At 36.9% G+C, this 15,590-nt stretch overlaps 1 protein-coding gene across 1 annotated transcript in view; it reads right to left on the minus strand.

Moving 5' to 3' along the window:
* EPHA6 (EPH receptor A6) overlaps positions 1-15,590 on the minus strand; it is a 1,147,205-nt gene that overhangs the window by 258,807 nt on the left and 872,808 nt on the right. The window contains 1 exon segment of the mRNA XM_004389015.3: positions 8,353-8,478. Coding sequence (XP_004389072.1) covers positions 8,353-8,478 — 126 coding nt within the window.

Genomic DNA, 15,590 nt, shown 5'->3' on the forward strand with positions numbered 1-15,590 from the left:
AATACGTGCTTTTAAGAAAAGGTTCTAACATCTGGTGGAAACACCTACAAAAAAGACAATCTTTTATAGGTGCCTCATGGTATAAGCACCAAGCCCTCAACTGCACATTAAACAGCTTGATCCTAGCTTTTCTATGTATTTTATAATATGTTTATCATAGTCTTAATGGCAATCACATCAGCGTATTACCTAAAAAGTAACTGAAAACGTGTCATCTTTGTAGACTGTACTGAACACACTGGCGACTATAACATCTTTGGCTTTAGCACTTGGCTCAAACCCAGCTCTAAGTTCAGAGGTCTCCCAGTAAGACAAACCTGACAGGCATAACATCTATGAATTTCCAGTTTTCCTTCTTTTGTTCAAAATTTATCACTGCAATACTTGCATAACGATGAATAAATTTCACGTCAGGTAATTTCTCCCTCTCTCTCTCCATCTCTCTCTCTCTACACACACACACACACATATTTGTATATATATACATACATACACACATGCAACCCAACACACACACACATACATACAGATCAATAATTTTCTTTCTTTTGCCCAATAAAAGCAAAACATATTTATCGCTTTAATCACTTTAACAATTTCATTTCATTATAAACTAAAAAGTTACCAGTCATTACTAATAGCAAAGTAGCAGGGCTAGAGTTACATTTGCACCATGAATAAGGAAAGCTAGGATTTCGAAGATAAATTAGACATAATACAGACCCAGTGTCATCAAACTCTAAAATCTCTTCAAAATGCCCCACATTCTCTTGGCAGTCTCCACACGTCTTCTACCACTTCTAACACATTTTCCTCTTTCTAAACTACCTTTTTCTCATCTAGACATTCCCGATTTTTCAAGTGTGTGTTCAAATGCCATCTCTCTAATGTAATCTGATCTCAGACTACAGTAATATCTAGATTCTTTGAATTTGAATAGTGGTTTATATTTATGTGTTTTGTTCACTTTTGATACTTCTTTGTAGTTATCCTTTCTACCTTATATGTTATATATTCTTTGGTTTCCCTCCTAGACCCTGAACTCTTTTATTATTCATTCTTAAGCCTCATAATACCTAATCGAAGGCCAGTTATCTAGAAGTTGCTAAATAAGGAAAATGTTGAGGTGCAAAGGAAAAATGGTCTTAGAGACAAAATAAATTAAAAATCTGTTATCTATACGAGGCTTGAAAATAATACTTGTCTCTGTCTTTTTTAAACTATCAGCTACGTCGTAGATTGTGAAAATGGTCTCTAACTCTTCTGAAGCCTGTATTCATACCCCTTTGCAATATGACCTTGCTGCTTCTTTCATCAAGACGGGGAATCTATTTTTCTACCTCATAAAATCTTGGCTGGCCTTGTGACTTGCTTTGACAAACATAATGTGTCAGAGTTATGTTGAGGGAGTTCAGAGCCAAGGTCTCAAGAGGCATTACAACTCTTGCTCTCATCTGCTTGGAACGCTGCCCTGACATGGCTATATCTAGCCTGCTGGGGAACAAGAAGCCATATGGAGCAGAGCTAAGCCATCCCAGCTGAGACTCTTAGACCAATCAGCTGACAGCCATCACCAACCACTGTACATGAGGCCATCCAGTCAGGCCTCAGATGACTGCAGTCACAGAATTGACTTCAGGTGAGACCAGCAGAAAAACTTCCCAGCTGAGTCAAGCCCAAATTGTTGGCCCACAGAATTATGAGCAAATAAAGTGATTGTTATTTGAAGCCACTAAGTATTGGGACGGTTTGTTACATAGCAATGGTTAACTTGGACGGCATATGAAGACAAAAGCCATTAGTGAAATACACAGACAATTAGATTGAGAAAACAAGTATCACTATGGGAACAATCAACTAATTACCACATGGTAGATAAACTATAGTACAGCATAAGCAAATTCACATCTTTCTATTCACCAGTATAGACACACATGGTCTCTTAGGCAGCAATATTGAGTGTATGGCATTATTAAATTATTTTGAAGCACAAACAACCTTTCACTTCTTTACAAAAGTGACTTTCAGGACTATGTCCAATTTTTATCTAAACTTATTCCTCAAATTATGTTCTGAATGAAAGACCTTGCCATCTTGAATATATTCATATTAAACTTGAAACTCCAAATGATCTTCAAGTTTCAGAAACATTAGTAGAAAGGGTAGGCAGACTCTTGAGATGATCTGAAATGATTCCCATCTCCTGGTATTCACATCTTTGTGGAATCTTCTCCCCTTGAGTGTGGGCTGGACATAGTATTGTACTTCTAACCCACAGAATATGGCTAAGGTGATATAATTTCCATGATTAGGTTATAAAACATTATGATTTCTGTTTTGCTAGCACCCTATCTCTCTTGCTGATTTGATGAAGCAAGAAGCCATGTTGGAGAGGCCCATATGGAAAGAAATTGAGTGTCCTGCAGCCAGCATCTAGTGAAGAACTAAGCCCCTCAGTCCAACAACCCTCAGAGGACTGTATCCTGTCATCAGCTTTGTGAATGAGCTGAAAAGTGGATTCTTGCCCAGTTGAGCCTTCAGATGAGACCACAGCCCTGGCTGACACCTTGATTGCAACCTTGTGAGAGACCTTGCATCAGCTAAGTCATGCCTGAATTCCTGATCTACAGAAACTGTGAGGTAATAAATATTGTTTTAGGTTTTGGGGTAATTTGTTATGCAGCAAGGATAACTAACACACTTTAGTAATATATGGGGTTAATGGGTGGGTCTTCTGTTGATGTTGGGTCTTCTTCTGTTCTTAGCCTTAACAGAATTTTTTTTCATTCCAGAGATTTACCCCGTCTTCTCTTATCTCCCTGGAGTACTCTTTTGAAAATAGTTGCCAAGATTTCTTCATTTCACCAAATATTTTAGCAATACACAAATCAGAATTAGAAAAAAAAAAAAGTAATAAACTAATAAGTTACCTCCCTTGTTACACTATCTCAATATGAAACAAAATCTCAATGTAATATTCTCTGTTAGATTCTCTATTTCACTATGTAAATACAAAAGCGTATAATAAATTCTAAAATTTTGGTCTAATTTATCAGGTAAATTACTAATATAAAGTGATACCTAAACTTTAATTAATGAAGGTTTTTTTTGTAAATTTGTTCTCTTTTTATTTGAATACATTACATGTTTGATTTTATATTAGTTGTGTCATACATTAATTTGCACCCCATATTAGGATTTTTGTTGACAATCAGATAGAAATAGCCATTTACTCATTTACATGTAAATGTTCAACAAGTATTTATCATCTATCTACTCTGATGAGACAACTTGCAAGATTGGGAAATGTATACGTGAGATTTCAAATGTACACTAAATGGTACCCAAAATAAGATATAGAGTATAGAGGTGTAGATAGATAAAAAAAAATTAAAGCCTATTAAATTTTGTTAAACTCATTTCATTGCAAAACTTGTTATAAATGTTTGCATATAATAAATATAACCCCACAAGGTATAAGGAAAATAAAGTTTTGAGTTTCATTAATGGAGAAAATTAAAAAGAGAAGGAAAAAAACATTGATACAGGTATAGCTATTAACATACCGAGAAAATGAATCTTTATTTTTCATTACTAATTTTCAACTAACTCTGAAAATCAGAGATCTCATTCCAGTTACCTAAGGCATAGATTATCAAATTTTTCATGGGTAGATATTTATGTTGTAAAGTATTGTGAGAATTGGGCATGGAGTATCATTGTTTCCAGCCATCTCAACTGAATATAAAAACTGTATTCTTTTTAACCTAATATTCATGCTCCTACCCACTTATTCAGTGCCTGTTGTATGGTAGATCCTCAATGTGTGTCATTATAAAATGAGTCTAGTCTATAAATAAGCAAACCAAATTTCTGAAAGACTGCTAAATTGCTGAAGAGTGAGTTAATAGCAAAGCTGTGACTCAAGGCTGGGTCTGTATGGTTTCAGTCTGTGTCTTTTCTATTTATTTCATAATATTTAGGAAGAATAGATAAAATCCATCTTTCATTACTCAGCTGACTTAGAAAGCTATAAAATTCTTGAGTGAAAGGCACAAAGGTCTTGCTATTATCTGTTGTTGATCCCATTCTCAGTCTATTGATTGTGCAAAGGTATTTCCAAGAATAGAAAAGAAAATCAATCTGACTTTTACCTAAAAATCTATTAAGCTGATGGACAAGAACAAAACCTACATCTGATAGATCATCTAACTTAAATTTAGAGGAAATAGGCCATAAATGTAAGTTTCTTCTTGTAAAACCAAATTGTGAAGCCACATCTGGAATACTGCCTACATTCCTGGTTGTCATGCAGCAAGAAAGTATAATACAGCTGTAGAAGAGGAACAAAAATAATAAAGAAGATGAGGGAGTTTTTTTTTTAAACATAACTAAAAAATACATTCTAGACTAGAAAGAAGAGACTGGCTGGCCAAGTTATGGGGTTGGCAAGGGAATTGGGAGAAGCTTATAAGGCAAACATTTGCTGTAGACATCATGAAGGGCATATATGACCTCCCAAAAAACTTCTGAAAATTTGGTTCAGGTTAACAGAACTAAAATATTAATCTGAATAAATCACTTGTTTGACAATCACCTCTTTATGTTATTATTATTATTTTTTGTCCTTTTGACTTTCTTTTAGCTGCAGATGATTGCAGAGAAACCACCAACAGTTAAAACTTCTTGGACTATTCTAGGAAGAGAAAAAATATGGTGACACTAAAGCCAGGGGAAGAGAAGGCTGATAGTGGAGGCAATAATGAGTTTTGTATAGATAAAGGGATAGAATATGAATGACAGGCAGATATTATGCATTTCCATTGAGACTAGGGAAAGAGGGAAGGTGAAATATAAGAAGGGTGCCCTATGGGTTTAGAAACACAAGAATGATTTTTTCAATGGACTATTGCTTCAAAATTATAGATACTCTGCTAGGCAAGTTTTTCTTATAACGGGTTAGGTTCAGTACTGTCCTGATAAAAGGATAGCCTTTCAGTGACCTTTTCCAGCCCACGATTAAAATTCAGTTTACCAGTTTTCTCATTTTCTCTCAAGAGATGTGTAAAATAATGATTTTATCCTAATCTGGCTTGGCTCTTTTAGCCTGGGAACTTTTGTTCTACAGTCTTCTGGCCACAGTATTTCATTTTATGATGCAAAAATTCAGAGAAGATAGATGATCTTGATAGTCTCCTATGCAACAGAGCTGCTCACTTCATTTAAATGGAAATGTGCATTTTCATGGAAATTCAAGCCTGTATTGATGAACAAAGATAAGCTGCCACTATTAAATAGAATAGTGATATATGTGTGTGTGTGTGAGTGTGTGGGTGTGTGTGCGTGTGTCCTAGAAAACTCATCAAAAAAACCAGTAGAATTTACAGTGAAAGATGGGGGATTTAAAAAATATATATATAACTTAGACTACCTGATTTACTAAACTTTCTAAAGTTTTGTCAAGCACAGTATTTGGATTGTTATGAAGTTGAAATTCCCAGAACAAAGGCTGTAGAAAGCAGGTTGAATATATATATGTATATGCATATATATATGATGATCATAATGACAACACGAAACATCTAATTAGCACAGTACGTTTCTAAACAAATACTAACCATCTAATAAACATTTGTTCAGGGAATATGCTAAGAAATGTGATGGGTCAGGTGTGATATTTTTCTCATGCTCTTTCTTCCTGAAAATATTAATGTGGTGATTTTTAGGTGCCTTTCTTATAACTTATTTAAGAAATAGTTAATGATTATATATTGTGTCTCCCAACAGAGCCCTGGAAAAAGATATTCACTGTGTTTTCCCACACGTAAATAGAGTTTCAGGAATGTGGCCTAACAGCGCTTATGAATAGAGCAGTACTAGGTGGGGGCACAAAGAGGGAAGTTATGTTACAACAGCTTTGTGTCACAAAGTAGTTTTATTTTTATGACTGTTCTGAAGATTGACCACAGAAGGACCCTGAATATATTGTTTGAAAGTTGAAATAATCAAAGAGGAATAAAGATAAAAAAAAAAGAGAGACACTGATGTAAAGGATTGACTACGTGGTTTAGATCTTCTGTCTTTGCCAAATGAGAGAAAGCCCATTATGACTTATTAGAGTTCAGATAGAGCAGGTGGAATATGATATTAAAATAGTTTCTTTAATAGTTATTTCTTTCTGGCAGTATCTGTTATACTTTTTTTTTTTTTAGGGCAAAATTTATTCTTTGGATGAAAAATAAAAACCAAAGCAAAGTTTAATTTCTTTATATTGTTTACAGATACTTGATGTTATCTCTCAACATTGTAATTTCAGACATTGTAGTTTAATTTATCCATAAAGGACTACAACAGAATATGTTTCTACAATATGACTATTGAACAATGCATTATCTAAAGACATGTCAATTTTTATCCAGGGCCAGAGGAAGAAATTCAAAGACAGTGTGCAGTGGAAATTATTTGAGGTCCTGTCTCCTCCACTCCTTTGCTTCTTAAGAAAATGAACCCCAAAACTAGATAAATAAATACACTCACTTTATTCAATTTTGCCTTTAATGCTTGTTGGTGTGTTTTTGTTCAGCAGTAGAGGATAGAGAATCTGGTTCTTTTCCAGGTTCTGAATCTTTCTGATGAGGCAGCCTTGTTGGCTGAGAGCATTAGGATTAACTGCATAGGATCCATGAATCTGCTTTCCAAGACACGCTGGGTTGTGTAGGATATGAGGCTGTCCTTAGCGCACAGAACGGAATGATAGGAACAACTTTCTCCAAAAGTCCCTATAATTCTTGAGGTAGCACTAATTCTTGCAATAGCACTAATTCACCAAGCATCTGCCTTATCAGCTTCATGGGCATGTGACCTGTGCAGTAACACAGAGCCTTGAGCTTAGAAGGACACTACACTTGGTTTAATGTTCTGTTGTCATCACCTTGAGGTTCTCATTAAATTTTTAACATGGGATCCCACATTTTCATTTTGTACTGGGCCCTGAAAATTATGTAGTCCATGCTTCTAGAAAAGAAGGCCTTTAAAAGGGACAAAAGATAACCAGCTGCTTTCTTTTTGCCTTTGCAAAGACATGATGCAGGGCTGGAATGGTCACTCCTGGGTGTCTTATGCTCTCTCTAAAGGACTACACAGATATCCAGTATCTACAGGAGGCTAATCCTCCCCTAGGTATCCAATCTCCATTCTAAATTTTAGTAATACATTTCCCCGTTTTAATTGTATACATGGCTGCCCTGATAGAGATTATATTTTCAAACTCTCTTGCATCTAAGTGTGATCACATGATTGTTTTTGGGCCAATGAGATATGAGTAGATGTGTTTGCAATGTCCATGTTGTTGCCCCAAAGATAAAGCCAAATAGACTGAACTTTTTTTTTCCCTCCTTCCCACAGAATGGAAGGCAGATGTGTTGCTGACCAGCTTTGACCATGCAAAGAAAGAGGACATTCTAGGTGAAGGCAGAGCAGAAAGTAGGAGGAACCAGTTCCTTGAAGACTTTTACCAGCATGGACTACTCACTTTTGGGTCAAGTACTTGGAAGAAGAATAAATCTTTGTTCTGGGGTCTCTTTGTTACAACAGCTTAGCCTCTGCTCTTAACTAACCTACAGCATAAATTCTTGGGGGCTGATTCACTGTAAATTTGTACTTACCCGTAATGGTTAGATAACACAGTGTTCTGAGTATTTAAAAATCTGGAGCTCTGGTGGTCCAGTGGTTAAGAGCTATGGCTGCTAACCAAAAGGTCGGCAGTTCAAATTCACCAGCTGCTTCTTGGAAACCCTATGGGACTGTTCTATTCTGTCCTATAGGGTTGCTAGGAGTTGGAATCGACTTGATGGCAATGGGTTTGGTTTTACTAATTTTCAATAAAATGATATAAAACTACGCTGAACCCAATTTTATCTTCAAAGATTCTCCTAACATAGCTGGATCTTGCAGCACCTCAAGATCATCATTATGAATATTAATTATAGCATATGTCTATAGATGCCAGGACTTGAGGAAACCTATAATAACCTTGTGACAAACTTCTGAAGTCTCGTTTTCAAAACAAATCCCTGAAACATGCTAGTTTCCCTGTAATGTATCTCCAGAATGAAAGAAGTCTATAGGATGTCAAAAATAACCTTTATGAATTTTCTCATTGTTTGGAAATTGAATATGGAGCTTACTATAGTTTTTTCAATGATGTAAGAAATACAAGATAATTGATTTTACTGACACTCCTGTGTCTTACATTTTTTTAGTGACTAAAACTAAGACTTAAAATATAATGTGGATACACCAGTTACAAAGCCATTAGAGTCATGCCTTCAAAAGTGTGGATTTTAAGTTTACCTGCTCCAATGACTCTTTCGATGCGAATCCTTGAGGGATCAATCTCCTTTGCAAATTCATGGACTGCTAGGGACGGGTCCTCATATGTATCAGGATCAATATAGGTTTTTATTCCCGGGAAGCGTACTGCAACAAAATAAAAGATTGAACAGAAGATTGTAGTAACTATACATCTTGCAAATATTTAAAATGTGGAGTGACATAACGAAGTAGCCATTATTGTTAAATTACTCAAACTCTTCTCTCTTCTCTTCCTAACAATCTCCCACCCTCCCACCCCATATTAAAACTTTGAATACTTGGGATCAAAAATTGTTTTACCTAATTATTAATATAACATGATCTGGTGGTTTTATACAGAGTGAGCTGATAGGTTATAGAAATTGCATTTATATATTTTTGCAAAACGTTTAATCAACTACTCTATCTCCCAACACTCACACACTTCATATCTGACCTAACTCAGATGTAAGTTTGATAGAAAAATGAGGCGTAAGTCTCCCCTCAAAACAACCAAACTCCTTAGAGATTCTCCTGGACTCTGTACTCTAGGCACTTGGTTTTCCTAAACTCACAGCCCAGTTGTGGAGACTTTCAGAAACTCTCAAGCAGTTAAGAACAGATTCCAGAGAGGGATGCTAAGGACACTGCCCCTTTCCTGTGTTCTTGCAGTTGCTTCCATGCCAGATTGCACAGGGTCCAGGAACAACTCCCTGTCTAACCTGGAGTAAAGGATAGGCATCAAAGGCTCACATCTAAATTCACTTGGTTGTGCGGCAGCTGCTACATTCTGGTGGCAGTGCAGTGCTCACTGCCCATAAGCTGTTAGGTTGATGAATAGGGCTGCCTTGGAAATGTGAGTGTGTATGCTTGCACATTCATTTGTGCGTCTCTGAAGCCATTCACAGGCTGCTTGAGGAATATTCTTCTGTGTGCTTGTTGGTTTCTGTTTTCAACTTTAGCTTGCTAGCTCTTGGAGTTCAGGGGATCATTTCTTCTACATCTTTGTATCTTTCCAAATGCCTTCAGTATTGCATTACAGATAATTAGCACATAGCATATCTTTGTTGAAATTTACGCACCAATCACTAAGGCCAAAGATGAAGAAATTGAAGATTTTAGCAACTTCTGCAGGCTGAAATTGATCACACATGCAATCAAGGTGCATTGATAATTACTGGTGATTGGAATGTGAAAGTTAGAAACAAAGAAGAAGGAATAGTAATTGGAAAATATGGTCTTGGTGATAGAAACAATGCCGGAGATCACATGATAGAATTTTGCAAAACCAATGACTTCTTCATTGCAAATACCTTTTTCAACAACATAAATGGCCACTATACACATCAACCTCGCCAGATGGAATACACAGGAATCAAATCGACTACATCTTTGGAAAGAGACGATGGAAAAGCTCAAGATCATCAGTTAGAACAAGGCAAAGGGCTGACTGGGAAACAAACAATCAATTGCTCATATACAAGTTCAAGCTGAAGCTGAAGAAAATTAGAATAAGACCATGAGAGCCAAAATATAACCTTGAATATATTCCACCTGAATTTAGAGATCATTTCAAGAAAAGATTTAACTCATTAAACACTAATGACCGAAGGCCGGATGAGTTGTGGAATGACATCAAGGACATCATACATGAAGAAATCAAGAGGTCATTAAAAAGACAGGAAAGAAAGAAAAGACAAAAATGAATGTCAGAAAAGACTCTCAAACTTTCTCTTGAAAGTAGAATAACTAAAGTGAAAGGAAGAACTACTACTAAAGGTATTTCAGAGCATAGAAAAGGATGGAATACTCCCAAACTCACTCTATGAAGCCAGCATAACCCTGATACCAAAACCAGGTAAAGACACCACAGAAAAAGAAAATTATAGACCAATATCCCTCATGAACATAGACACAATAAACCTCAATAAAATTCTAGGCAATAGAATTCAACAACATATCAAAAAAATAATTCACCATGATCAACTGGGATTTATACCAGCTATGCAGGGATGGTTCAACGTTAGAAAAACAATCAATGTAATCCATCACATTAATAAAACAAAAGACAAGAACCACAAAATCTTATCAAATCGATGTAGAAAAGGCATTTGACAAAGTCCAACACCCATTCATGATAAACACTCTCAACAAAATAGGAATAGAAGGGAAATTCATCAACATAATTAAGGGCATTTATACAAAGCCAACAGCCAACTTCATCCTAAATGGAGAGAATCTGAAAGCACTCCCCTTGAACACAGGAACCAGACAAGGATACCCATTACCACCACTCTTATTCAACATTGTGCTGGAGGCCCTAGCCAGAGTAATTAGGCTAGAAAAAGAAATAAAGGGCATCCAAATTGGTAAGGAAGTAGTAAAAGTATCTCTATTTGCGGATGATATGATCTTATACACAGAAAACCCAAAGAATCCACAAGAAAACTACTGGAACTAATAGAAGATTTCAGCAAAGTTTCAGGATACAAGATAAACATACAAAAATCAGTTGGATTCCTCTACACCAACAAAGAGAACTTTGAAGAGGAAATCACCAAATCAACACCACTTACAATAGCTCCCAAGAAGATAAAATACTTAGGAATAAATCTACCCAGAGATGTAAAAGACCTATACAATGAAAACTACAAGATACTACTACAAGAAACCAAAAGAGACCTGCATAAGTGGAAAAATATACCTTGCTCATCGATAGGAAGATTCAACATTGTGAAAATATCAATTCTACCCAAAGCGATCTGCAGATACAATGCAATCCAGATCCAAATTCCAGTGGCATTTTTTAATGAGATGGAGAAACAAATCACCAATTTCATATGGAAAGGGAAGAGGCCTGTATAAGTAAAGCATTACTGAAGAAGAAGAAGAAAATGAGAGGCCTCACACTTCCTGATTTTAGAACCTATTATACCGTCATGGTAGTCAAAACAGCCTGGTAGTGGTACAACAACAGATGCATAGACAAATGAAACAGAATTGAGAATCTAGATGTAAATTCATCCACCTATGAGCAGCTGATATTTGACAAAGGCCCAAAGTCCATTAACTGGGGAAAAGACAGTCTCTTTAACAAATGGTGCTGGCATAACTAGATACTCATCTGCAAAAAACTGAAACAAGACCCATACCTCACACCATGCACAAAAACTAACTCAAAATGTATCAACGACTTAAATATAAAATAAAAAATGATAAAGATCATGGAAGAAAAAATAGGGACAATGCTAGGATCCCTAATACATGGTATAAACAATAAACACAATATGAACCATATATAACAATGCACAAGCACCAGAAGAGAGACTAGATAACTGGGAGCTCCTAAAAATCAAACACTTATGCTCATCAAAAGACTTCACCAAAAGAGCAAAAAGACAACCTACAGACTGGGAAAAAAAATTTGTCTACAACAATTCTGATCTGTGTCTAATCTTTAAAATCTATAAGATACTGCAAAACCTCAACAACAAAAAGGCAAGCAACCCAATTAAAAAATGGGCAAAGGATATGAACAGGCACTTCACCAAAGAAGATATTCAGGTGGCTAACAGATACATGAGGAAACGCTCACAATCATTAGCCATTAGAGAAATGCAAGTCAAAACTACAGTGAGATACCATCTCACCCCAATAAGGCTAGCATTAATCCAAAAAACACAAAACAATAAATATTGGAGAGGTAGAGGTTGTGGGGAGACTGGAATACTTATACACTGTTGGTGGGAATGTAAAATGGTACAACCACTTTGGAAACCAATTTGGTTGGAAACCAATTTGGTTCTTCCTTATAAAGCTAGAAATAGAAGTACCATACAATCTAGCAGTCCTGCTCCTTGTATATCCTAGAGAAATAAGACTCGTCACACAAATAGAGATATGCACACCCATGTTCACTGCTGCACTGTTCACAATAGCAAAAAGATGGAAACAACCTAGGTGCCCATCAATGGACCAATGGATAAACAAATTATGGTATATTCACACAATGGAATACTACGCAATGATGAAGAACAATGATGAATCTGCGAAACATCTTAAAACATGGAGGAATCTGGAAGGCATTATGCTGAGTGAATGTAATCAGTTGCAAAGGACAAATATTGTGTAAGACCACTGTTATAAGAACTCAAGAAAAGGTTTAATCGTAGAAGAAAACATTCTTTGATGGTTACAAGGATGAGGAGGGAGGGAGAGGGTTATTCACTAACTAGATAGTAGACAAGAATTATCTTAGGTGAAGGGAAGGACAGCACACACTACAGGAGAAATCAGCACAACTGGACTAAACCAAAGCTAAGAAGTTTCCTGAATACAACCAAACACTTCGAGGGACAGAGTAGTAGGGGCAGAAGTTTGGGGACCATGGTTTTGGGGGACATCTAGGTAACTGGCACAACAAAGTTTATTAAGATAATGTTCTGCATCCCACTTAGGTGAGTGGCGTCTGGGGTCTTAACAGCTAGCAAGCGGCCATCTAAGATGCATCAATTGGTCCCAACCCACTTGGAGTAAAGGAGAATGAAGAACACCATAGACACAAGGAAAGTGTTAGCCCAAGAGGCAGAAAGGGCCACATATACTGGAGACTTCATCAACCTAAGACCAGAAGAACTAGATGGTGGCTGGCTATCACAATCACTGCCGTGACAGGGAACACAACAGAGAGTCCATGATGGAGCAGGCGAAAAGTGGGGTGCAGAACTCAAATTCGAGTAAAAAGACCAGACTTAATGGTTTGATTGAGACTGGAGAGACCCCAGAAGTCATGGCCCCAGACTCTCTGTTTGTCCAAAACTAAAACTATTCCCAAGGACAACTCTTCAAAAATTAGACTAGACTATGGGACATAAAATGATACGAAGAGTGTGCTTCTTAGCTCAAATAAATACATGAGACGAAACGGGCAGCTCCTGTCTAGAGGTGAGATGAGAAGGCAGAGAGGGTCAGGAGCTGGTTGAATGGACACAGGAAATCCAAGGCAGAAAGGAGGAGTGTGCAGAGAGCAATTAGGGTCACATAACAATGTATGTATAAATTTTTGTATGAGAGACTAACTTGAATTGTAAACTTTCACTTAAAGCACAACAATAAAAATAAATAGATAAATAAAAATAAAGTGAGAGGAAGAAATGATGAAGTAAAGGAGCTGAACTGAAGATTTCAAAGGGTGGCTCAAGAAGACAAAGTAAAATATTAAAATGTAATGTTTAAAGACCTAAAGCTAGAAAACCAAAAGGGAAGAACACGCTCGGCATTTCTGAAGCTGTAAGAACTGAGGAGAAAATAAAAGCCTCAAGTTGCAATACTGAAGGATTCTAAGGGGAAAATATTAAACAATGCAGAAAGCATCAAAAGAAGACTGAAGGAATACACAGAACTACTGTACCAAAAAGAATTGATTGACGCAAAACCATTTTAGGATGTGGCATATGAACTTCAACGAAGGAAGAAGTCCAAGATATACTGAAGGCACTGGCGAAAAACAAGGCTCCAGGAATTCACGGAATACCAACTGAGATGTTTCAACAGTTATAGCACTGGAAGCACTCACTCATCTATGCCAAGAAATTTGGAAGACAGGTACCTCCTGGCCAACAGACTGGAAGAGATCCATATTTGTGTCCATTGCAAAGAAAGGTGATCCAACCGAATGTGTAAATTATCAAAAAATATCAATATCACACACAGGTAAAATTTTGCTAAAGATCATTCAAAGCAGTTGCAGCAGTACATTGACAAGGAACTGCCAGAAATTCAAGTCTTATTCAGAAGAGGACATGGGACAAGGGATATCATTGATGATGTCAGATGGATCTTGGCTGAAAGCAGAGAAAGCAGAAAAATGTTTACCTGTGTTTTATTGACTATGCAAAGACATTCGACTGTGTAAATCATAACAAATTATGGATAATATTACGAAGAATGGGAATTCCAGAACACTTAATTGTGCTCACGTGGAACCTGTACATAGACCAAGAGGCAGTCGTTCAAACAGAACAAGGTGATACCGTGCAGTTTAAAATCAGGAAAGGTGTGCATCAGGGTTGTATCCTTTCACCATACTTATTCAACCTGCATGCTGAGCAAATAATCCAAGAAGCTGACTATATGAAGAAGAACGCGACATGAGGATTGCAGGAAGACTCATTAACAACTTGCAATATGCAGATGACACAACCTTGTTTGCTGAAATGTGAAGAGGACTTGAAGTACTTATTCATGAAGATCTATAGCTTTCAGTATGGATTACACCGCAACATAAAGAAAATAAAAATCCTCACAATTGGACCAATAAGCAACATCATGATAAATGGAAAAAAGATTGATGCAGTCAAGGATTTCATTTTCCTTGGATCCAAAATAAACGTCCCTGGAAGCAGTAGTCAAGAAATCAAATGACTCATTGCATTGAGCAAATCTGCTGCAAAAGACCTCTTTAAAGCAAAGATGTTAAAAAGCAAACACATCACTTTGAGGACTAAGGTGCGCCTGACCTAAGCCATGATATTTTCAATTGCCTCATATGCATGCAAAAGCTGAACAATGAACAAGGAAGACCTCAGAAGAACTGATGCCTCTGAATTAAGGTGTTGGCGAAGAATACTGAATATACCATGGACTTCCAGGAAAATGAACAAATCTGTCTAGGAAGAAGTACGGCCAGAACGCTCCTTAGAATTAAGGATGGCAAGACCTTGTCTCATGTACTTTGGACATGTTATCAGGAAGGACCAGTCCCTGGAGAAGGACACTATACTTAGTAAAGGAGAGATCAGTGAAAAAGAGGAAGACCTTCAACAAGACAGATTGACTCAGTGGCTGCAACAACGAGCTCAAGCATAACAATTGTGAGGATGGCACGGGACTGGGCAGTGTTTTGTTCTGATGTATATAGCGTCACTATGAGTCAGAACCAACTCAACGACACCTAACAACAACAAAAACAATCTTCATGGAGGTTGTTCTCCAGGACTTTCTTCCATGGAGCTTTTGGGGGTGTTCACACCACCAAACTTTAGGTTAGCAGCCAATCGTAAACCAGTTGTGTCACCCAAGCTTTTTTACTAGATGATTTCCCAGTAAGTCATCTGTTGTGTGTATGGGTATATGGTAAGTCGTCTGTTGTAGCTAACTGGATATATGGAATCCTGGTGGCACAGTGATTAAGAGCTCAGCGCTAACCAAAATGTCAGCAGTTCAAATCAACCAGCTGC

This window comes from Trichechus manatus, unplaced genomic scaffold, assembly GCF_000243295.1.
Source record: "Trichechus manatus latirostris isolate Lorelei unplaced genomic scaffold, TriManLat1.0 scaffold00229, whole genome shotgun sequence".
Classification (NCBI taxonomy): Eukaryota; Metazoa; Chordata; class Mammalia; order Sirenia; family Trichechidae; genus Trichechus; species Trichechus manatus.